This window comes from Schistocerca serialis, chromosome 7 (assembly GCF_023864345.2).
Source record: "Schistocerca serialis cubense isolate TAMUIC-IGC-003099 chromosome 7, iqSchSeri2.2, whole genome shotgun sequence".
Classification (NCBI taxonomy): domain Eukaryota; kingdom Metazoa; phylum Arthropoda; class Insecta; order Orthoptera; family Acrididae; genus Schistocerca; species Schistocerca serialis.
This window is the reverse complement of record NC_064644.1, coordinates 351,659,611-351,682,650: the sequence shown is the minus strand read 5'-3', so window position 1 is coordinate 351,682,650 and position 23,040 is coordinate 351,659,611. Positions and strand designations below refer to the sequence as shown.

Sequence of the window (23,040 nt, the reverse complement as noted above, 5' to 3'; positions counted from 1 at the left end):
AGTGAAATGGAGTAACACAGACCTAGAAGCACTCAATACACTTACACGATCACAATGCCACAAATATAGAATACATCATACACATTCAGCAACAGAAATATTCACATTAAGCAGAAAGGAAGGAGGAAGGGGATTTATTGACATAAAAAACCTACATTATGGACAGGTAGATAATTTAAGAAAATTCTTTATAGAACGAGCAGAAACTAGCAAAATACACAAAGCAATCACTCATATGAATACATTGGCTACACCACTGCAATTTCATAACCACTTCTACAACCCTTTAGATCACATAACATCAACAGATACAAAGAAAGTAAATTGGAAAAAGAAAACACTACATGACAAGCACCCATATCATCTAACACAGCCACACATCGATCATGGCGCATCCAACACATGGCTAAGAAAAGGCAATATATACAGTGAGACGGAAGGATTCATAATTGCAATACAGGATCAAACAATAAACACCAGATATTACAGCAAGCATATTATTAAAGATCCCAATGCCACAACAGATAAATGCAGACTTTGCAAACAACAAATAGAAACAGCAGATCACACCACAAGCAGATGTACAATACTAGCAAATACAGAATACCCCAGAAGACATGACAATGTAGCAAAAATAATAGATCAACAACTTGCCATACAACATAAACTAGTAAAACAACACGTTCCCACATACAAGTATGCACCACAAAATCTACTGGAGAATGATGAATACAAATTATACTGGAACAGAACCATTATAACAGATAAAACAACACCACATAACAAACCTGACATCATACTCACCAATAAAAAGAAGAAATTAACACAACTAATCGAAATATCCATACCCAATACAACAAATATACAGAAGAAAACAGGAGAAAAAATTGAAAAATACATCCAACTGGCTGAGGAAGTCAAGGACATGTGGCATCAGGATAAAGTTGACATTGTACCAACTATACTATCAACTACAGGAGTCATACCACACAATATCCACAAGTACATCAACGCAATACAGCTACATCCAAACATATATATACAACTACATAAATCTGTAATTATTGATACATGTTCAATTACCCGAAATTTCCTAAATGCAATGTAACATATACCGTACAGTTAAAGGGAAGTCACACTTGATCAAGGTCCACGTCACTTTCCATTTTTGACCAGACATAACGTCTGAGAAAAGAAACAATAATAATAAAGGTATATTCAGACACTAATGAAAGTGAAACTGAACTGATGACAGCTGTTGAAAATGATGCAATATCATTTGATGACATCAAAGGATACATTGCTTGCGAATGTAATGGACACTGGTGGTTAGCAATACCATTTGATGACATCAAAGGATACATTGCTTGTGAATGTAATGGACACTGGTAGTTAGCCTTTGTGACTGGAAACAAAAGTCAGGTAAAGGATGAATCACAGTTAGCTTCTTACATCCATATGGACAGTCCACATCTTTCACATTCTCCAGTCATGCAGGCATTCTTTCCATAAGCAGCAGGGAAGTAAAGGCAATCTTGAATTATCAAACTACTACAGAGTGAACAAATATATTATGCCTAGAAGCGTGATGAACTGGACTGATATCACTCATTTAGTAACGAGATCTACTTGATTTTAAGCTTTCCTCTGGTATTCAGCAGTACTGATTTTTTTTTTAAAAGATTCGCAACTTGTATTTTTTATTGAAACTGATAATGCAGATATCGTTTCTTTTTCTATCTATTATAAGCTGTTAAAACAGTGAAAATCCAGGATGGAATATAACAATATAATGAAAAGGATATAGCGCAGATGCAGAGTCGCAAAAAGGCACAACAAAAGACTGTCAGAAAGTTAGCTTTCTGCCGACAGGCCTTCAACCCCCCCCCCCCCCCCCCCACACACACACACATCTCTTACACACACACAACTCCCACACACATGACCCACAGCCTCTGGCAGCTGGAGCTAGACTGCAAGCAGCAGCGCATTATGGAAGAAGTAACCAGGTGCAGGTAAGGAGGAGGCTGGGGTAGCAGGGTAGAGGTGGAGGACGGTAAAGTGCTGCTGGGAGAATGCAGGGATGAGGTGGAGAGAGGGGCAGCTAGGTGCGGTCAGGAGATATGACGGGGGTAGGGAGAGAAAGGTAGGGGTTAGTGGAAAACGAGAGAAGTAGAAAGATTTGGTGTGTTGGTAGAAAAGAGGGCTGTGTAGTGCTGGAATTGGAACAGGGAAGGGGCTAGATGGGGAAAGATGACTCACGAAGGCTGTCACCAGGAGAGTTACAAGTACGCAGGATATATTACAAGGTGAGGTCCCATCTGCGCAATTCAGAAAAGGTGGTGTTGGTGGGAAGGATCCAGATGGCACAGGCTGTGAGGCAGTCACTGAAATGAAGCTTGTAGGTCCTCAAGTTCGTGACCATAGACATGAAATAAAAGAAATTTATTCTAAATTTGCAACTTGTGCAATGAAGGATATCATGTTGGGCAGTGCGCTCCGCAACAGAGTGGCCCAATTGTTTCTTGGTCACAGTTTGTCAGTGGCCATTCAGCTGGACAGACAGCTTGTTGGTTGTCATGCCCACATAGAATGCTATACAGTGGTTGCAGCTCAGCTTGTAGATCAGATGACTGGTTTCACAGGTAGCCCTGCCTTTGATGCGATTGGTGATTATTTGTGACCAGACTGGAAGCATGCAAGGATGAGGTGGAGTGTGGGGCAGCTAAGTGTAGTCGAAAGATTAGACAATGCCCCTCACAAAACTCTCCAACCTACTCACTGCCTACTCCCAACTTGGACTACTACTGTCCACTACCTCAACAACACCCTCCAAGCCTCCCCATGTCCCCTCATAGCTGACAAACTCTTGTCTCACAGGCATACTACATTTACTCCAACCTCCAAAGCTCCCTCCCACCACTACACAGAATTCAGAACCTAAACATACCCAAAATACAGTCATGAACCTTTCCTCAAAAAGCGTTGGCCCCAAACAAGCAACACTCCTTTCCAAAGGCCTCATCTTTTGCCCCATCGCCTAATTCAATCACATAGAACTTGTTAAAGACCTTCTCTCCTTCTCCTGGTCTCTGCAGTGGGAAATTTTTTTTTGCCACCAATGCTACAATCACACTCAGCCAACTACCAATGTTGAACCCTGCCTGACTCAGTTCAATACTCTATCTAACCTTGATCTGCTTCCTCTGCCCCCAATTCACCCCATGTTAACTTCCTAGAATTTCTTAACTTTGAACCTTGCCTCAATATCACTCGCCAAATCCCTCGATACACAAACTAACCTTACATCTGCAGAAAGATTCCCCTACAAACTCTGCAACAGTGACCCCATTCCAGGAATTCAACAGGATCTCCAGTCTCTCCTCAGATCCTTAGGCCCATCACAGAACCTCTCCCCAGAGTGCATCTTTCCACTCACCCCTATCATTCCCTGCATTCCTAGCATATTCTCCATGCTTCCTAAAATCCATAAACCCAATGGCCCAGGACATGCCATTGTGGCCGGTTACTGTGCCCCCACTCAGAGAATCTCTGCCCTCGTTGACCAACACCTTGGGCCTATTACCCACAACCTCGCATTTTAGATACCAGCTGTTTCCTCCAACAACTCTCCACAGTTCCTGTTCCTTTACCATATGGTGCCCTGTTCATCACTATTGAGGCCACCTCCCTTTGCACTAACATACCTAATGCTCATGGCCTTACTGCTTTCGAACACTACCTTTCCGAACATGCAATAGATTCCAAAGCATCCACCTCCTTCCCAGTCGCCACGACCAACTATATCCTCACCCACAATTACTTCTTCTTTGAAAGCTTTTTTTTAAATTTTTTGTCATCGCTCTTCTGATTGGTTTGATGCAGGCTGCCATGAATTCTTCTCCTGTGAAAACTTCTTCATCTTGGAGTATTACTTGCAACCTACATCCTCAATTATTTGCTGGATGTATTCCAATCTCTGTCTTACGGCACAGTTTTTGCCCTCTACAGCTCCCTCTAGTACCATGGAAGTCGGTCCCTCATGTCTCAACAGATGCCCTATCATCGTGTCCCTTCTTCTCATCAGTGATTTCCATATATTCCTTTTCCTCTCAGATTCTGCACAGAACCTCCTCATTCCTTACCTTATCAGGCCACCTAATTTTCAACATTCATCTGTAGGACCACATCTCAAATGCTTTGATTCTCTCTCCTCGGGTTTTCCCATAGTCCATGTTTCACTACCATACAATATGCTGTGCTCCAAACACACGTTCACAGAAATTTCTTCCTCAAATTAAGGCCTATGTTTGATACTAGTAGACCTCTCCTGGTCAGGAATGCCCTTTTTGCTACTGCTAGTCTGCTACTGATGTCCTCCTTGCTCCATCCGTCATAGGTTATTTTGCTGCCTAGGCAGCAGAATTCCTTAACTTCATCTACTTCGTGACCATCAATCAAGTTTCTCGCTGTCCTTGTTTCTTCTGCTTTTTACAATTTTCATCTTTCCTCGATTTATCCTCAGGCCATATTCTGTACTCATTAGACTGTTCATTCCATTCAGCAAATCTTATAATTCTTCACTTTCTCTCAGGATAGCAATGTCATCATATCATATCACTGATATCCTTTCACTATGAATTTCAATTCCATTCCTGGACCTTTCTTTTAATTCAATCACCGCTTCATCAAGGTACAGATTGAGAAGTAGGGACGAAAGAGTAAAGGCCTGTCTTACATCCTTTCTAATCCAAACACTTTGTTCTTGTTGACCCACTCTTATTATTCCCTCCTGTCTCTTATACATATTGTATATTACCCGTCTGCTCCTATAGCTTATCCCTATTTTTCTCAGAATTTCAAACATCTTGCATCATTTTACACTGTTAAACACTTTTCCCAGGTCGAGAAATCCTGTGAATGTATCTTGATTTTCCTTTAGTCTTGCTTCCATTATCAACCGCAACATCAGAATTATCTCTCTGGGGCCTTTACATTTCCTAAAGCCAAACTGATTGTCAACTAACACATCCCCAATTTTCTTTTCCATTCTTCTGTACATTCTTCTTCTTCTAAGCAACTTGGATGCATGAGCTGTTAAGACGATTGTGCAATAATTCTCGCACTTGCTAGAGTCTTCAGAATCGTGTGGATGATATTTTTCCGAAAGTCAGATGGTACGTCTCTAGACTCATACACTCTATACACCAACATGAATACTCATTTCGTGCCACTTCCCCATGGTTTTAGAAATTCTGATAGAATGTTATCTAGCTCTTCTGCCTTATTTAATCTTAAGTCCTACAAAGCTCTCTTTAAATCAGATTCTAATACTAGAGCACCTGTCTTTTCTAAATTGTCTCCCACTTCTTCTTCTATCGCCACATCAGAGAAGTCTTCCTTCTCTTAGAGGCCTTCAATGTACTCTTTCCACGTATCCACTCTCTCCTCTGCATTTAACAGTGGAATTCCTTCCCATTGCACTCTCTAATGTTATCACCCCTGCTTTTAGTTTCACCAAGGATTGTTTTGATTTTCCTGTGTGCCGAATCAGTCTTTCCAACAATCATTTCATTTTTGATTTCTTCACATTTTTGATGCAGCCATTTCATTTTAGCTTCACTGCACTTGAAGGCATTACCTACAAACAAATTCGGGGTATGGCTATGGGCACCTGCATGACACCATTCTATGCCAACCTATTCGTGGGCCATCTAGAGGAATCCTTCCTGAACACCCACAATCCCAAACCCCTAACCTGGTTCGGATTCAATGATGACCTCTTCGTGATCTGAATCAAGAGTGAGGACAAGCTATCCACCTTCCTCCCCATTTGCCTACTCAACCCATCAAAGCCACCTTACTCGATGTTGACCTCCACCTCAAAGATGGCCATATCAGTACCTCTGTCGATATCAAACCTACAAACCACCAGCAATACCTCCACTTCAACAGCTGGCACCCATTTCATACTAAGAAGTCCCTTCCATACAGCCTAACCACCCATGGCCATTGCATCTGTAGTGATGAGCGATTTCTCTTGAAATATACAAAGGGTCTCACTGAGGCCTTTACATATTATAGTTACCCTCCCAACCTTGTAAAAAAAACAGATCTCCCATGCCTTACCTTTCCAGTTACCCAACACGTCCCAAAGCCCCACTGAACAGCCACAGAGGACCATTCCCCTTTTGATTCAGTACCACCCAGGACTGGAGCAACTGAATTAAGTTCTCCGCCAGGGTTTTGACTACCTCTTGTCATGCCCTGAAATGAGAGAAGTCTTATCCACTATCCTTCCCACTCCTCCCACAGTGCTATTCTGCCACAAACAGAACCTTCACAATATCCTCATCCATCCCTCCACAATCTCTACTCCCAATCCCCTGTCTACTGGCTCATTTCCCTGTAATAGATTTAGCTGCAAGACCTGTCCCATACACCCTCCTACCACCACAACTCCAATCCGGTCACAAACATCATCTATCTCAACAAAGCTGCAACCACTGTGCTGCATTCTAAGTGGCCACGACAACCAACAAGCTGTCTGTCTGCATAAACGGCCACCAATGAACTGTGGCCAAGAAATGCCTGGACCCCCCTATTGTGGAGCTTGCTGCCAAATACGATGTCCTTCATTTCAATGACTGCTTCACAGCCTGTGCCATCTGGTTCCTTTCCCCCAACGCAGTATTCCCTTTCCAGCATCCAGCACCACACAACCCTCTGTATGTTGCCTATTTTTGATAAAGGCCTTCTTGGCCAAAAGCTAACTTTCTGACAGTCTTTTTGTTGTGCCTTTCTGCAACTCAGCATCTCCGCGATATGGTGAGTAGCAACTACCCTTTTCAGCTTTACTGTCTTAAACATAAAATTACATCTGATAGTGATTCCATGGTCATCCTAGGTTGAAGCTTTCAGGATATGTAGAGGAAAACAGTATCTTTGACATTTAAAAAAAAAGTTCTTCAAAATTCAACGACTTTTTTTAAATGTGTGTGTGTGTGTGTGTGTGTGTGTGTGTGTGTGTGTGTGTGTGTGGTGTGTGTGTGTGTGTGTGTGTCAGGATGTTCATTTTAACTGAAGACATTGAAATATCTCAAAAACTACATTTAGGATAAAAAAAGTTATAATTCCAATTTGTTTGTGCCAGAGGGGGATATCCAAGGATACCTCAACCCCCAGTCCAGATCCGTGTGTGTGTGGCGGCGTGCAGCTTTGAAATTTTCAATGGGAACCCCATTTTTTATTGGAGGTTGCAATTGTAAGGCAAAATCTACATACATATTGTCTGAAGCATTTTCTTCGTTTTGCCACAGACGGCGCTGTAATTGGATGAATAGAAATGGGTACACAATTGTAATTTACGACTTGCTACTCAATGGCTCTTTAATACCCAATAGTATGTGGGGCCCCACCTCCAAGCTGCGAGGGTAGGACAGGCCATTATTTTGTAACTTCTAATTGGAGACCTCATTTGAAACATTTCACTCCTACAACATACCGAAAGCAGACTAATTGATGCGCCACTGTGGCCATGGCTCAGGGCAAATTCTTGTCTACTTTTCCAATTAGAGTAAGTATTCAAACACTGTACCACCACTTCAATACACCCAGTGATCCACTTCTCAAATGAACATACCCAGGACATGTAATGGATCTGGGAGATGTGTTATTTTCTACCGGATTTGTCGATACCAAATTGTAAATGTTTTCTTATATTTTTTGTCAGAATTTTTTTAATTATAATTTGCCTTATTATATGTTAATTTACTTATAAGCTTGTGTGTTGTGTAAAAGGTCTTTGACGCTGGAGTCATCTTTGACTATAGTCAGTCGGCAGTTAACTCTTGGTGTGTGTTGACGGTAGAACAATGTGCAGGCCGCCGTCATAAATAATTTTGAATTATGTTACTATTTTTTTATATAAACTTTAAGAAGAAACTACATTCGAAGAAATGGTATTTGAAGCACCAAAAATTAAGCAAACACATTGAACCAGGTCATTTCTGCAGCCGACAAAGATGCATTGTGGAATCATACTTCCACTAGACAACCGAAGCCAAGACCAATATCGCCTTGTAAACATCTAACGGAAAAGGTACTGCCACGAAATATGCCAAATTTAAGTAAATAAAAAATAGTGAGCATATTTCAACTTTGTGTCTCAGCCGGGATACCATATTTCAGACAGAAGCATGTCTGTGGGAATGTCAGCACAAACATTTTTGATGCTGTCGACCATGTCTTTATTGCCCATTGGCACTTGCTGGTACACCTCATCGTTTAAATATCCCCACAGAAAGAAATATGACAACGTCAAATCCGGTAACCTAGCAGGCCAATTAACAGGGCCACCTCTGCCGACCCACCAACCAGTGTAAACATGGTCTAATACCTCCATTGCTATAATTGCATAATGGGCTGAGCAACCACCATTCTAAAACACGCGCTGCTGGGCATTCAGGGCAACATCCTGCAGTAGTAGTTCAACATTTGCATCCATTCAACATGCCATCGATACCATATGGACCAGTTAGTTTGTTCCTCATAATGTCATACCACACGTTAACTGACCAAAGACGCTGATGGTCAACTGTAACATATTTGCTTTTCCTTTTGATGGTCTGTACACTGCCATCAGACATAAAGGTCTTCAAAACCCTGTAAAAGAACAAACGAGAGCAAGCATTCTCTGGAAAATGATCGGCATCCAAAGTGTTGTGGCAGCTTCTGCCACCGCATGTATCAGGATGACCAAATGTAGCGGGAAGATACAAAATGTAGTGAATGAGTGCCAGGGGGTTCTGTATTAAAACTCGGTGAGAACTTTCCAAATGATTTATTTGTTTCCACTTCAGTGCTCCATTCACCTTGGTCTGTGTCGCAGGGCCCCACAATGCTGAGGAAACACCCCAGCAGCCTGTGCAACGCAACGCTAAGTCGTGCCGGCCTTGGCCGGCCCACAGAGCTCCAACAATGTCAGGATGGCTGTGCCAGCAGCCGACTCAGCGGCCACCATCCCTGATGACTCCGCGCTGCTCTACCGGGAACCATAGGTCGGCCCCACTGCTGCATCTTTCTCGCTGGCATAGCTGAGAACGCAGCGGCAATGACTGCCCACGATCCGGTATCCGAACCTGCGGCCCTCGCCTCGGAAGTCTTCGGCGTGTGTTGGGAGCCAAGACAACTGCCCGCGGTAGCGAGCTGAAGAGTGGCCCACCCTGGCTGGCTGCGGACCCCGCGTCGGCCTCAGAGGGTTGAACCAATAACCCGCCGTGGACTAGAACGCTGGTTCCCCATCTGTTGCTGCCTGTAGCCTGGCAGTGTGACACGCCCCACCGTCCAGGAGAGTTGCCACACTTGAATCAATCTCATTAGAAAATGAATCAATCTCATTAGAAAACGGCACCTATTTATACTCGGCGTGTGCCTCTGTTTTGTCAAGCACGAAGCTTCGCGTCTACATCCACATCTACATTTATACTCCGCAAGCCATCCAACAGTGTGTGGCGGAGGGCACTTTATGTGCCACTGTCATTACCTCCCATTCCTGCTCCAGTCGCGTATGGTTCGCGGAAAGAACGACTGCCGGAAAGCCTCCATGCACGATCGAATCTCTCTAATTTTACATTCGTGATCTCCTCGGGAGGTATAAGTAGGGGGAAGTAATATATTCGATACCTCATCCAGAAGCAGACCCTCTCGAAACCTGGACAGCAAGCTACACCGCGATGCAGACCGCCTCTCTTGCAGAGTCTGCCACTTGAATTTGCTACACATCTCCGTAACGCTATCACGGTTACCAAATAACCCTGTGACGAAACGCGCCGCTCTTCTTTGGATCTTCTCTATCTCCTCCGTCAACCCGATCTGGTACGGATCCCACACTGATGAGCAATACTCAAGTATAGGTCGAACGAGTGTTTTGTAAACCATCTCCTTTGTTGATGGACTACATTTTCTAAGGACTCTCCCAACGAATCTCAACCTGGTACCCGCCTTACCAACAATTAATTTTATATGATCATTCCACTTCAAATCGTTCCGTATGCATACTCCCAGATATTTTACAGAAGTAATTGCTACCAGTGTTTGTTCCGCTATCATATAATCATACAACAAAGGATCCTTCTTTCTATTTATTCGCAATACATTACATTTGTCTATGTTAAGGGTCAGTTGCCACTCCCTGCACCAAGTGCCTATCCACTGCAGATCTTCCTGCATTTCGCTGCAATTTTCTAATGCTGCAACTTCTCTGTATACTACAGCATCATCTGCGAAAAGCCACATGGAACTTCCGACACTATCTACTAGATCATTTATATATATTGTGAAAAGCAATGGTCCCATAACACTCCCCTGTGGCATGCCAGAGGTTACTTTGATGTCTGTAGACGTCTCTCCATTGAGAACAACATGCTGTGTTCTGTTTGCTAAAAACTCTTCAATCCAGCCACACAGCTGGTCTGATATTCCGTACGTTCTTACTTTGTTTATCAGGCAACAGTGTGGAACTGTATTGAACGCCTTCCAGAAGTCAAGGAAAATGGCATCTACCTGGGAGCCTGTATCTAACATTTTCTGGGCCTAATGAACAAATAAAGTGAGTTGGGTCTCACACGACTGCTGTTTCCGGAATCCATGTTGATTCCTACAGAGTAGATTCTGGGTTTCCAGAAATGACATGATATGTGAGCAAAAAACATGCTCTTAAATTCTACAACAGATCGATGTCTGAGATATAGGCCTATAGTTTTGCGCATCTGCTCGACAACCCTTCTTGAAAACTGGAACTACCTGTGCTCTTTTCAAATGATTTGGAACCTTCCGTTCCTCTAGAGACTTGCGGTACACAGCTGTTAGAAGGGGGGCAAATTCTTTCGTGCACTCTGTGTAGAATCGAATTGGTATCCCGTCAGGTCCAGTGGACTTTCCTCTGTTGAGTGATTTCAGTTGCTTTTCTATTCCTTGGACAGTTATTTCGATGTCGGCCATTTTTTCGTTTGTGCGAGGATTTAGAGAAGGAACTGTAGTGCGGTCTTCCTCTGTGAAACAGCTTTGGAAAAAGGTGTTTAGTATTTCAGCTTTACAAGTGTCATCCTCTGTTTCAATGCCAACATCATCCCAAAGTGTTTGGATATGCTGTTTCGATCCACTTGCTGATTTAACGTAAGACCAGAACTTCCTATGACTTTCTGTCAAGTCGGTACATAGAATTTTACTTTCAAATTCACTGACCACTTCATACATAGTCCTCCTTACGCTAACTTTTACATCATTTAGCTTCTGTTTGTCTGAGAGGTTTTGGCTGCATTTAAATTTGCAGTGAAGCTCTCTTTGCTTTCGCAGTAGTTTCCTAACTTTGTTGTTGAAACACGGTGGGTTTTCCCGTCCCTCACAGTTTTACTCGGCACATACCTGTCTAAAACGCATTTTATGATTGCCTTGAACTTTCTCCATAAACACTCAACACTGTCCGTGTCAGAACAGAAATTTTCGTTTTGATCTGTTAGGTAGTCTGAAATCTGCCTTCTATTACTCTTGCTAAACAGATAAACCTTCCTCCCTTTTTTTATATTCCTATTTACCTCCATATTCAGAGATGCTGCAATGGCCTTATGATCACCGATTCCCTGTTATGCGCTTACAGAGTCAAAAAGTTCGGGTCTGTTTGTTATCAGTAGGTCCAAGATGTTATCTCCATGAGTCGGTTCTCTGTTTAATTGCTCGAGGTAATTTTTGGATAGTGCACTTGATGCTCTGTCCCTAACACCTGTCCTAAACATCTGAGTGTCCCAGCCTATATCTGGTAAACTGAAATCTCCACCTAAGACAATAACATGCTGAGGAAATTTATGTGAAATGTATTCCAGACTTTCTCTCAGTTGTTCTGCCACTAATGCTGCTGAGTCGGCAGGTCGGTAAAAGGAGCCAATTATTAACCTAGCTCGATTGCTGAGTATAACCTCCACCCATAATAATTCACAGGAACTGTCCACTTCTATTTCACTACAGAATAAACTACTACTACCAGCGACAAACATGCCACCACCGGTTGCATGCAATCTATCCTTTCTAAACACCTTCTGTGCCTTTGTAAAAATTTCGGCAGAATTTATCTCTGGCTTTCCGTACCTATAATGATTTCAGCTTTGGTGCTTTCTATCAGCGCTTGAAGTTCCGGTACTTTACCAACGCAGCTTCGACAGTTTATCTGGTACCGCGCGCCGCGGAATTGGAATCCGCGCCAGAAGTCACGGACGTCTAAGACCCCTAGAGGTCTCTGCACCATCGTGCCGTAAGCTGTGGAGGCGCGCGCCTCCCGGCCCACTTTTAGTGTGAGGGCGCCACAGTGGAACACGTGGTTCCAGCGGCCAACAGCGGCACCCCTGATAGAGTACTTAAGCACCTGCCTCTCGTCCATCCAGCCAGTCTAATGTCGCGTTCGTCTGTGGACACATTGCCTCGCATTAGACAGCTTACTTACTTTCTTGTTCTGTGTACGTTGAATGTGTTTGTTAGGTTTCCTTGTGACTCCGCTGTTCGATCTTGTTGTTGTTTGTTCTGTCCTTCATTGTTGTTCGCAGGCCTCTCCGCAGGTCCCGCCACGCTTTCCATCATTTCAACCCCGCGTCCATCCCGTTCGCAGTTACAACAATTTACAATTACAATACCGATTGCTGCTTGGTCCCCGCACGTCCTGACTTTGCCCTTTATCCTTTGAGGCTGTTGCCCTTTCTGTACTTGCCTGAGGCCATCTAACCCAAAAAACTGCCCAGTCCACGCCACACAACCCCAGCTACCCATGTAGCCACCTGCTGTGTGTAGTGGACTCCTGACCTATCCAGCGAAACCCGAAACCCCACCACCCAATGGCTCAAGTAGAGGAATCTGCAGCCCACACAGTCGCAGAACCGCCTCAGCCTCTGATTCAAACCCTCCACTCAGCTCTGTACCAAATGTCCGCAGTCAGCCCTGTCAACGATGCTGCAGATGGTGAGCTCTGCTTTCATCCCACTAGTGAGACTGGTAGTCTTCACTAAATCATACAGCCGCCAGAAACCAGAGAGGATTTCCTCCGATACATAGCGACACACATCATTGGTCCCGACATGAGCGACCACCTGCAGATGGGTGCACCCTGTACCCTTCATGGCATCCAGAAGGACGCTTTCCACATCTGGAATGACTCCCACCCACCTGTATGCACACGAAGTGCACATTGGCTTTTTTTTCCCTCCCTTGCAGCCATATCCCTAAGGGGCCCCATTACGCGCCTGATGTTGGAGCTCCCAACTACCAGTAAGCCCACCCTCTGCGACCGCCTGGATCTTGCTTCACGTACGCATAACACTTAGGTTGGCCAGTGCCCCTCTTCAGCCTGTAACTTGCGCCATGTAAACTGCTGTGTGCGCCCTCTCCAGCAGTTCTACGCTCCTGTGGCCTCTATTTGCCTTTGCAACTGCTGGTATGCATAACTCACTGCAATCCGGCCTGCACCTGGCTGTGACTTGAGCTGGGAATATCACAGAAAACTAACTTTCCCTATCCTAAACGGTGGTGCCACTTCACTATTCCCCTCTTCGGAAAGACCCAGTCCCCGGGTCGACCCTTAATTAACTCTTAACGGGTTTGGGTTGGCACCTATGGCAAATATCCTTACTACTAGAAAACTTAGACATGGTCCAGTACTCCTAAGCACATGACATGAGGGGAAAAACATAAAAAAATCCTTAATGAATGACCAATCCGCTGGACGCTTGTTCAACCCCTTACCTACGCCCTCGGTATCCAATCTACTGGGACTTCGACTACCCTCAATCACTCTGGGAATTGGCTCTCCGCCTGTTCAGAATGTTAAGGCTGCGATGACACTTGGCACAGAAGTGCTCAAAATGATAATTATTTGCTGTTGCCTTTCCCTATACTATGTGACATCTAAAATGAACTGGTTTATGGAACTCAACAGACCTGGCTCCAGAGTTTGATTTAACAAGGTCAGATTCTGTCTTGCCAAAAACTCTAAAGTGGTTTCTGGTCAGTACAGCTGCGGCTGCGTAACATTCAATTGCGTGACTCCTGAAATTGACACTGACAGACGGAAAGTTGGTCCTATTATGTTACACCTAGTTCCATTGATTAAAATTCCGCTCCCCTCGAGCTCTATTCATTTTGCTTCTGCAAATACCCCCCCCCCCCCACACAAAACCACTTCCTACTACTACCAAATTCACGTAGGTGAAGAAGATCCAATGCATCCCGGCCCGTTGCAAGCTCAATTTTGGTTCCGTGATGTCCCTTGGACAGTCTGTTCCTTTCCCCCTAGCTAAAAATAACTGCACTGTGCATGTGTCCCATATTTGTAGCTTCACAGATTTTCCTCCAACATTCACTATTTTTGATCCAAACTCAACACCAATTGTGTGACTACTTTCATCCTTAAATTTACATTATATGAACTGGTGCAATAAACACAACTTTCCTAACCCAGCACCGTCGATAACTAAAAATTTAAACAAGAAATTGTACGACTCTGACATCATTCAACACATATTTATTACGGCTTTGCCACAAAATTACTCCAACGCATTTATTTCTCCAGAACTGAGTTTGGTTTCTCCTCCAACAACGCTCCACATACGTCAGATGCTACACTTCCCTTTTCAGTGACCTCTTCAAAAAGACTGCTGCCCCCTAACAGGCTCACAATACTCGAAAACACATATAAAATACAATGCCTAATTAACCTATGCAAACCCAATGATACATAACCAGAAAAACAACAAAAACTACATATACTCTACTACTTTCTAGATCGCAAAGCATACGGTACTTCATATCCTGGTTTTCTCTGCGCTTAGCGCCTCTCTTCACTCTCTCTTTCTTCCTGTGAGACACCTGGAATCACATCCAGGCAACCCTTAAATGGCCGTAACCGCCCAATGTGTACTATCGTCGTTTTAGTTGGCAGCGGAAGCTTAACATTAATGGGAGATGTGGTTTCAACAACTTGGTATGGCCCTTGATACCTCGTGAGGAACTTCTTTGTTTTCCCTTTTTGCGTATAGAGGCTGGACAGCATTACCCGTTGCCCCACTTTATACTGCGGTAAACTTCCTTTCCGCTTTACTGTGTCTTTCTGCCTTTCCAAAGCCTTTGTATTTGCCTTTTCTACCCATTTTCAAACATCCTGAATTGTCCTTGCCAATTGACATACAGATTCATCAGTCCTTCCTTTCTGTAGCTTCACTAAATCAAATGGTGATGCCATTTTTCGCCCGCACACCACCTCATATGCAGACAAACCAGTATTTGTATAGACTTTTGCATTGTGTGCGCACACAATATGCTTCAAACACTCGTCCCACCGATGGTGATGAGAATCCACATAAAAACTCAACATCTTCCCAGTTGTTCTGCGTACCCATTCTGTCCTTCCATTGGCCTGCGGATGCAACGCACTCATCCTCAACTTCTTTACATTCAACAATTTACACAGCTCCTTCATTAAATCCGACATGAAGTTGGCCCCTTGGTCAGTAATTATTGTCTCTGGTACACTAAACTTCAGAAGCCAGTTGTCCACTAACATTTGCGCGACCATTGCTGCTTGTTGCTTTGGCATTGCCACCATCTCCACATACCTCGAACAATGGTCTATTATTGTCAGAACGAATCTGTTCCCTGATGGTGTTCGCCTAAAAGGTCATAAGGCATCAATCCCCAGCAAAGAAAATGGACATGTTGCTTCCAGTAATCATAGTAGCTGTATCTGTTTCCAACTCAAGTCTGCTCTCTGTGCACATGGTATACAATTCTTGACATACTGATCCACGTGTCCTTTACTTCCTCTCCACCAATACCTGGCCGTCACTCTCCTATTTGTCGCTCTACACCCTCCATGACCAGATAACACATGATCATGTGCTTCCTTTAAAACCTCATCTCTCAGCTTCGCTGGCACTACTATCCTTGGCCCTAACTTCATTTCTCTGCACAGAAGACCATCGTACATATTGAACTGTGGCTGTGTTCGATACAATTTACAATCATTGTCCACGTCCTGTAATTTTTGCCATAATGCTAGGTCATAACCTATGACTTCTACTTTTGCCAACTTCCTACTTAGTGCACCCACATTACCGTGCCTCTTCCCAGGCTTGTGCACCATCTCGTAGTCGAATTCACTAACCCTCACAGCCCATCTAGCAAGTCTAGTGGACGGATCCTTCAACCCTAACAACCACTTAAATGCATCATGATCTGTCACTACCCGAAATCTTCTCCCATATAAATAACATTTAAAATAAGTGATACCATAGATTACGCTAAGCATCTCCCACTCAGTTGTTGAGTGATTCCTCTTGCTGCATTCAACTGCCTAGACACATAGGCTACAGGATGTTCTTTCCCATTAATTTCCTGACTAAGAACACACCCTAATACTTGATTCGATGCATCACAAGCTAGTATAAACTCCTTTCCAAAATCTGGAAACACAAGAACCGGACTTTATGTCAACACTTCTTTCAGTTTGTCAAACGCTTTCTGACACTCTTCTGTCCACTCAAATTTCACACCCTTCCTTAACAATCGTGTCAACAGCTGTGCTAAATCTGAAAAACCCTTCACAAACTTTCGATAGAAATTGCAAATTCTGATGAATGACTGCACTGCCATAACTGTTTTTGGTTCCCAAAAATCCCTTACAGCCTGTTCCAACCTCGGATCTGTTTGTACTCTGTCATTACTGATAATATGACCCAAACATTTTACTTCTTCTAATGCGAAATGACACTTCTCCAGGCTCAACGTCAAACGAGCTGCTCTTAACCTCATAAAGACTTCCCTCAACCGCTGTCTATGTTGCTCCATACTACTTGAAAACACCATAATGTCATCCAAATAGACCAGACACTACTGTGGTCTCAAGCCCCTCAAGACACTGTCTAGCAACCTCTGTAACGTTGCCGGAGCATTTTTCAAACCTAATGGCATTCTAATGTACTGGTAATGGCCTCCAGGTGTACAGAAAGCAGTTTTTGGACGATCCTCTGGGGCCACCTCTAACTGATGATAACCACTTGTCAAATCCATCATAGAAAAGTACTGGCACTGTTGTAAGTGATCCAAAGTCTCCGATATGTTTGGAATGGGATATGCGTCCATTACTGTCTTATTATTGAGGTATCGGTAGTCACAACAGAAGCTTTATTACTTAGTTGCATCCGTAGATGTTTTAGGCACAACAACAATGCCCACTTCCCAACAACTATTACTATGCTCTATAATAGTGTCTGCAAGCTGCTGATCAATGAAATCCTCCACAATCGGCTGCAAATACCTCGGTATTCTGTATGGTTTACGGTAAACAGGTGCTTCATTCCCTGTGTTGAACTAATGGAGTTGCTGGTAATGGCCCTTGTGGAAAAAACAAATCCTTAAATCCCCACAAATATTCTTGCTTATGCTCTCTTTCTCCTCCTTTCAAATGCTTAATTTTGTCACGCAATGCAGTTCTATTGGCAGTTAGTGGTTGATCACTTCACCTACCTCTCGAACACCAGTCTTCGTCATCTGGCACATACAAATTTGATACTAAAACTCCTTTCCTCAAATTCGCATCTACAGCACTAAAATTATCCATGTTTACGGGAACTATTTGCCCGCTGTTCCCCTCTCCTGTATGCGTACAACACTATGTTTCACAAAACAACCCGGTGGAACCAAAACTTCATTATCCTTCAATCGTTCAATAACACACAATGTACCCACAGGTAGATTTGACTTCACATTTACCCAAAGTGACTTCCCGGTGCCACTAGATGCACACTCATGCGAATTAAGACTTAATTCTAATGTATGTGGTTCAATTGCTTTGTTCATTACGCTGAACGCCCCTCGCAACAGCTCTGCATTGACAACAGTTTCCCCTAGCGAAAATAACATTCCACCAAGTTCCACAGTTCGTTGTCCAACATCAATTTTGGCATGATGTTGATGCAAGAAATCTACACCTAGGATCATGTCGTAGCCCTCGCTTACCCGTGGTACCACCTCCATGAATGCATTAAATCGGACTTTCCCTATGCGAAAGTCAACTGTCACAGACCACCGTCAACTGTCACCAACCCCAACGGTGTGACCTCCTTATCCCCCACTCCATGCAACCTATAACTTGATTGGTCTAATTTCCTTCATCCCATTATATTCTTTGTAGCCACTGACACTTGCGCCCCTGTGTCCAACAAAATCTTAAACTTTTTAGTTCCTATGGATCCTACCATTGAACATTCCACCTCTGCATACGTATTTGTAGCATTGAAATTAAACGGGAGCTCCCTTAGGTGGGTCATGAGCCCCCTCTGCCATGTAACACTTGTCCACCTCTCCTACTCCATTTCTCCATTCTCCACACTGCTGTTTTCCACTCCTTCCTCTATTCCTCGGTGACTGGTACATTATCTCTGCACATGTCACATACAACAACACTTATAAAATTTTATACCCACTGCAAATACTGTTTGCTTCTCGCATACCCCTGTTGACACGTCTATTTCCTCACACTAAATTGCCAGCTGAATGGCCGAATACAAATCTTTTGGAGTCCCTTCACGCACCTTCCGTGACATATGCGCCGGTAACCCTCTCAAAAATACATCAAGTGCCCTTTGCTCGGCCTCCTGCAACAGAACACTATTCGCTTCATCGCTCTGACCCAACTCGTAAGTATACTCATTAATTTCCCTTATCCCGTCGGCAAATTGCTCCACCGTCTCCCCTTGTCTCTTTGTCATTGTACTTAACCTCTCCCTAAAGTACCGAGCACTATTCTGTTTCTTGTACCTTTGAAAAAGCCCTTCCTTTAACTGTAAACTGTCCTGCCTTCCTTAAGGCCTCACAACACCTCACATATGTTTTCACTTCACCCGTTAATCTAATCTTGGCTATATGTAACAACTGCTCATCAGACCAACCATTCATCACCACTGAAGTCTCCAAGTCCTCCACAAATGAACGCACATCCTCAGATACCTTGCCAGAAAACAGAATAATCAGACTTGCAGCAGCTGGATCAACCTCCTGCACCCTAGGCAACGACTGATCAGATGCGGTTTCCTGCTCACTTCTAGATGTTAATTCATTTCTCAACTGTGTATTGTCTGCTGTCAATTGTGCTACTTTTTCCAACAAAATCCGCACCGTTTCTGGTCCCGACACACCTTGCGTCCTTGACTATGCCACTGTCTTGCTTTCGTTCCCAGTTAGTCCCGAAACAAAACGATTAAGTACAAGAATAATCTAACTGCCTACAGCTCCGTATCATCAAACTCAGTATCATCATAAACCAATACAAAAGTAATCAAATGCCACAAAAAAAAAATCTTACTGCCCTAAATACACTAACACTTACTGACAACAAAAAATACTATGCCCACACAAAACATCTACAATGTGGCTTTTGGCACATCATACTCAAAACACAAACAAAAAAGAAAGAAAACGTCCAACACTTAAAAAGAACGATTTTGTCAGCACTCACACCATCTTGTGACTGTACTGCAGGCGGTGGGCTCGAACGTCATACTTGACAGATGATGTCCACTATTCTGACACCAAATGTTGTGGCAGCTTCTGCCACCGAATGTATCAGGATGACCAAATGTAGCGGGAAGATACAAAATGTAATTGATGGGTGCTAGGAGGTACCGTATTAACACTTGGTGAGAACTTTCCAAATGATTTATTTGTTTCCACTTCAGTGCTCCGTTCACCTTGGTCTGTGACACAGGACCCGGCAATGCTGAGGAAGCACCACAGCGGCCTGTGCAATGCAACGCTGTGTTGTGCCGGCCTTGGCCGGCCTGCTGAGTTCCGACGAAGTCAGGATGGCTGTGCCAGCAGCCGAGTCAGCGGTCACCGTTCCCGTTGACTCCGCGCTGCTGCACCGGAAGCCATAGGCCAGCCCTGCTGCTGCTTCTTCCTCGCTGGCATAGCTGAGAACGCGGTGGCAACGACCGCCCGCAATCTGGCGTCCGAATCTGCAGCCCTTGCCTCGGAAGTCTCGGGCATGTGTCGGGAGCCGAGAGGACTGCCCGCGGTAGCGAGCTGAAAATGGCCCGCCCTGGCTGGCTGCAGACCCCGCGTCGGCCTCAGAGGGTCGAACCAACAACCTGCCGCAGACTGGGACGCTGGCGCCCCATCTGTTGCTGCGTGTAGCCCGGCGGTGTGACATGCCTTATCGTCCAGGAGAGCTGCCACACTTGAATGAATCTCATTAGAAATCGGTACCTATTTATACTCGGCTGTGTGCCTCTGTTTTGTCAAGTGTGCTGCTTCGTGTCACATTTGCATAACACTTAGGTTGGCCAGAGACCCTCTTCTGCCTGTAACTTGCGCCATGGAAACTGCTGTGTGCACCCTCTCCGGCAATTCTATACCCCTGTAGGCCCTATTTGCCTTCGCAACTGCTGGTATGCGTAACTCACTGCAATCCGGTCCACTCCTGGCAGTGATGACTTGCTCTCGGAATATCACATAAAACTAACTTTCCCTGTCCTAAATGGTGGTGCCACTACAAAGGCAACAACAGCCACAACATTTCTCCTACAATCTCCATAAATTATGATCATTTCAATTTTTTCCTCTGTGGTAGCAACATTCATCATCCACTTGCATGTCTGTTCTCCAAACGATACGTAAGTGTGCAGGCAATAAACACTGTACAAGTATTGTAATGTCTGGAGCCACTATCTCTTCTACAAATACACGATATGTGGGCTACAGCTGCAGTGTATTGCCTTTTATGATATGTTGTAGTTCACCACACAGCCACAGTGGCATGTCGAGTTGGAGGAAACAACATTGCGAGTAGTGTTTCCAATTAGATGTTATTAAGTACTGGCCTGTCCTACCCTCGTAGCACGGACATTCAAGGACCATTGAGTAGCATGTCGTAAATTACAATTGTGTACTCATTTTTATTCCTCCAAAGATGGCAAAACAAAGAAAATGCTTCAGGCAAAACGTATGTAGATTTTGCCATAGAATTATAATCTGCAATAAAAAATGGGGGCTCCCATTGAAGATTTCACAGTTGCCCCTCACCACCCACTATATATATTTTACTCAATTTAAAACACAAGTTATGAACAAATCCAAGTTGCTCCAAGAGTCAAAAGTTCAATTTTTTTATGCTTTTGTGCATTCATTACTTAATAATCTTCTGCCAGAAGAACATGAAAAAACTTCTGTGTTACTATTTATGAATACTACATACATACTTAATTTCAAATAAATCCAAGAATGTCAGGTTGAAAACCGTACTTCCATTTGTTGATTTTACATGTAATGACCCATTTGGCAAAAATATAATATGAAATTTGGCAAAAAACACTAGATATTGCAAAAAAGACAACAAAAATTGAAATAAAATAATGATCTCGGCAAAAAATAACACTAAATTTGATCAAAAATACAAGTAAATTTGACAAAAAATGCAAGTAAATTTGGTAAAAAACAACAACAACCACTCTGGCAAAAAAGAACAGTTAATTTGGCTATAAAATAAAACTGTTTTTTCCTGACTCTAGCTGTAACAACTGTCATATCAAAATTATTCACAGCAATGCAAATGTTAATCCCAGTTTTAAGTAATATGCGAATGCCAAATACCGAACGACATGTTTACATTCATCACATAATACGTACTACAGAAGAAAAGAATGACACTGAGCAGTAATATTACAGATTTCATGGTAAACCCCAATACTTCACTTTATCAAATTTCTTTTTACAAAAGAGAGTTACAGAGAACCACTAATAACAATCTCACTATTCGTCTTACTGATTTCAACTGCATACATACATATTCCATAGTGGTAGCACTGGAATAGGAAAGATGTGAATGAAACACAATTGCAGGATGAAGCATGTATTTACATCTACAGCTATACTCTGCAAACCCCCATGAAATGCATGGCAGAGGGTACATCCCATTGTACCAGTTGTTAGGGTTTCTTCCCATTCCATTCATGTATGGGTGTGTAGAAAGAACAATTCTGTGAATGCCTCTGTGCATGCTGTAATTATTCTAAACTTGTCCTCATGATCCCTAAGTGAGTGATATGTAGCAGGTTGCATTATATCCCTAAAGTCATCATTTAAGCCAGTTTTTTAAACCTTGTTAGTAGATTTTCTCAAGATAGTTTATGTCTGTCTTCAAGAGTCTGCCAGTTCAGTTTCTCACTGTGACACGCTCCCACGGGTCAAACAAACCTGTGACCACTCATGGTGACCTTCTCTGTATATGTTCAATATCCCCTTTAATTTCTATGCCCCACACACTTTAACAGTATTCTAGAATAGGTCATGCAAGTGATTTGTAAGTAATCTCCTTTGTAGATTGATTGCATACCCCAGTATTCTACACACACACACACACACACACACACACACACACACACACACACACACACACCAAAGTCTATCACTTACTTTATCCATGACTGAGCCTATGTTGTTATTCTATTTTATATCAGTACGAAGTGTTACACCCACGTATTTGTATGAGTTGGCAGATTTCAACTGTGCCTCACTGATATTACAGGATGCTACATTTTTTTTCCATTTTGTGAAGTGCACAATTTTACATATCTGAACATTTAAAGCAAGTTGCCAATCTTTGCACTAGCTTGACATCTTATTTAGATATAACTGAATATTTATGCAGATTCTTTCAGACAGTACTTCAATATGGATAACTGATCCTCTGCAAAGAGTCTGAAGTTAAAATTAGTATTGCCTGCAAGGTCATTAGTATACAACATGAACAGCATGGGTCCCAAAGCGCTTCCCTGGGACACAACAGTCGTTACTTCTACATCTGACAATGACTCTCCATCCAAGGTAACATGCTGCGCCCTCTTTACCAAAACATCCTCAATCCACTTCATGAATTTTGCTTGATATCCTATGTGATCGTACTTTTGACAATAGGTGTAGATGTGATACTGAGCCAAATGCTCTTTGGAA

The 23,040-nt window shown here is 43.3% G+C and overlaps 1 protein-coding gene across 4 annotated transcripts in view; it reads right to left on the bottom strand.

Moving 5' to 3' along the window:
• LOC126413341 (protein arginine N-methyltransferase 1) overlaps positions 1-23,040 on the bottom strand; it is a 105,433-nt gene that overhangs the window by 59,226 nt on the left and 23,167 nt on the right. Inside the window, exons 1-2 of one of the 4 annotated variants that reach the window (XM_050083252.1) lie at positions 19,782-20,967; positions 19,550-19,638 (exon numbers count right to left, since the gene is read on the bottom strand). The exons of 2 other annotated variants lie outside the window; for them this stretch is intronic. In XM_050083252.1, coding sequence (XP_049939209.1) covers positions 19,550-19,638; positions 19,782-20,242 — 550 coding nt within the window. In that variant the 5' untranslated portion in view covers positions 20,243-20,967. Of the gene's footprint in view, positions 1-19,549; positions 19,639-19,781; positions 20,968-23,040 lie in introns of those variants that run through there. One more of the 4 variants, XM_050083257.1, reaches the window with a different exon arrangement.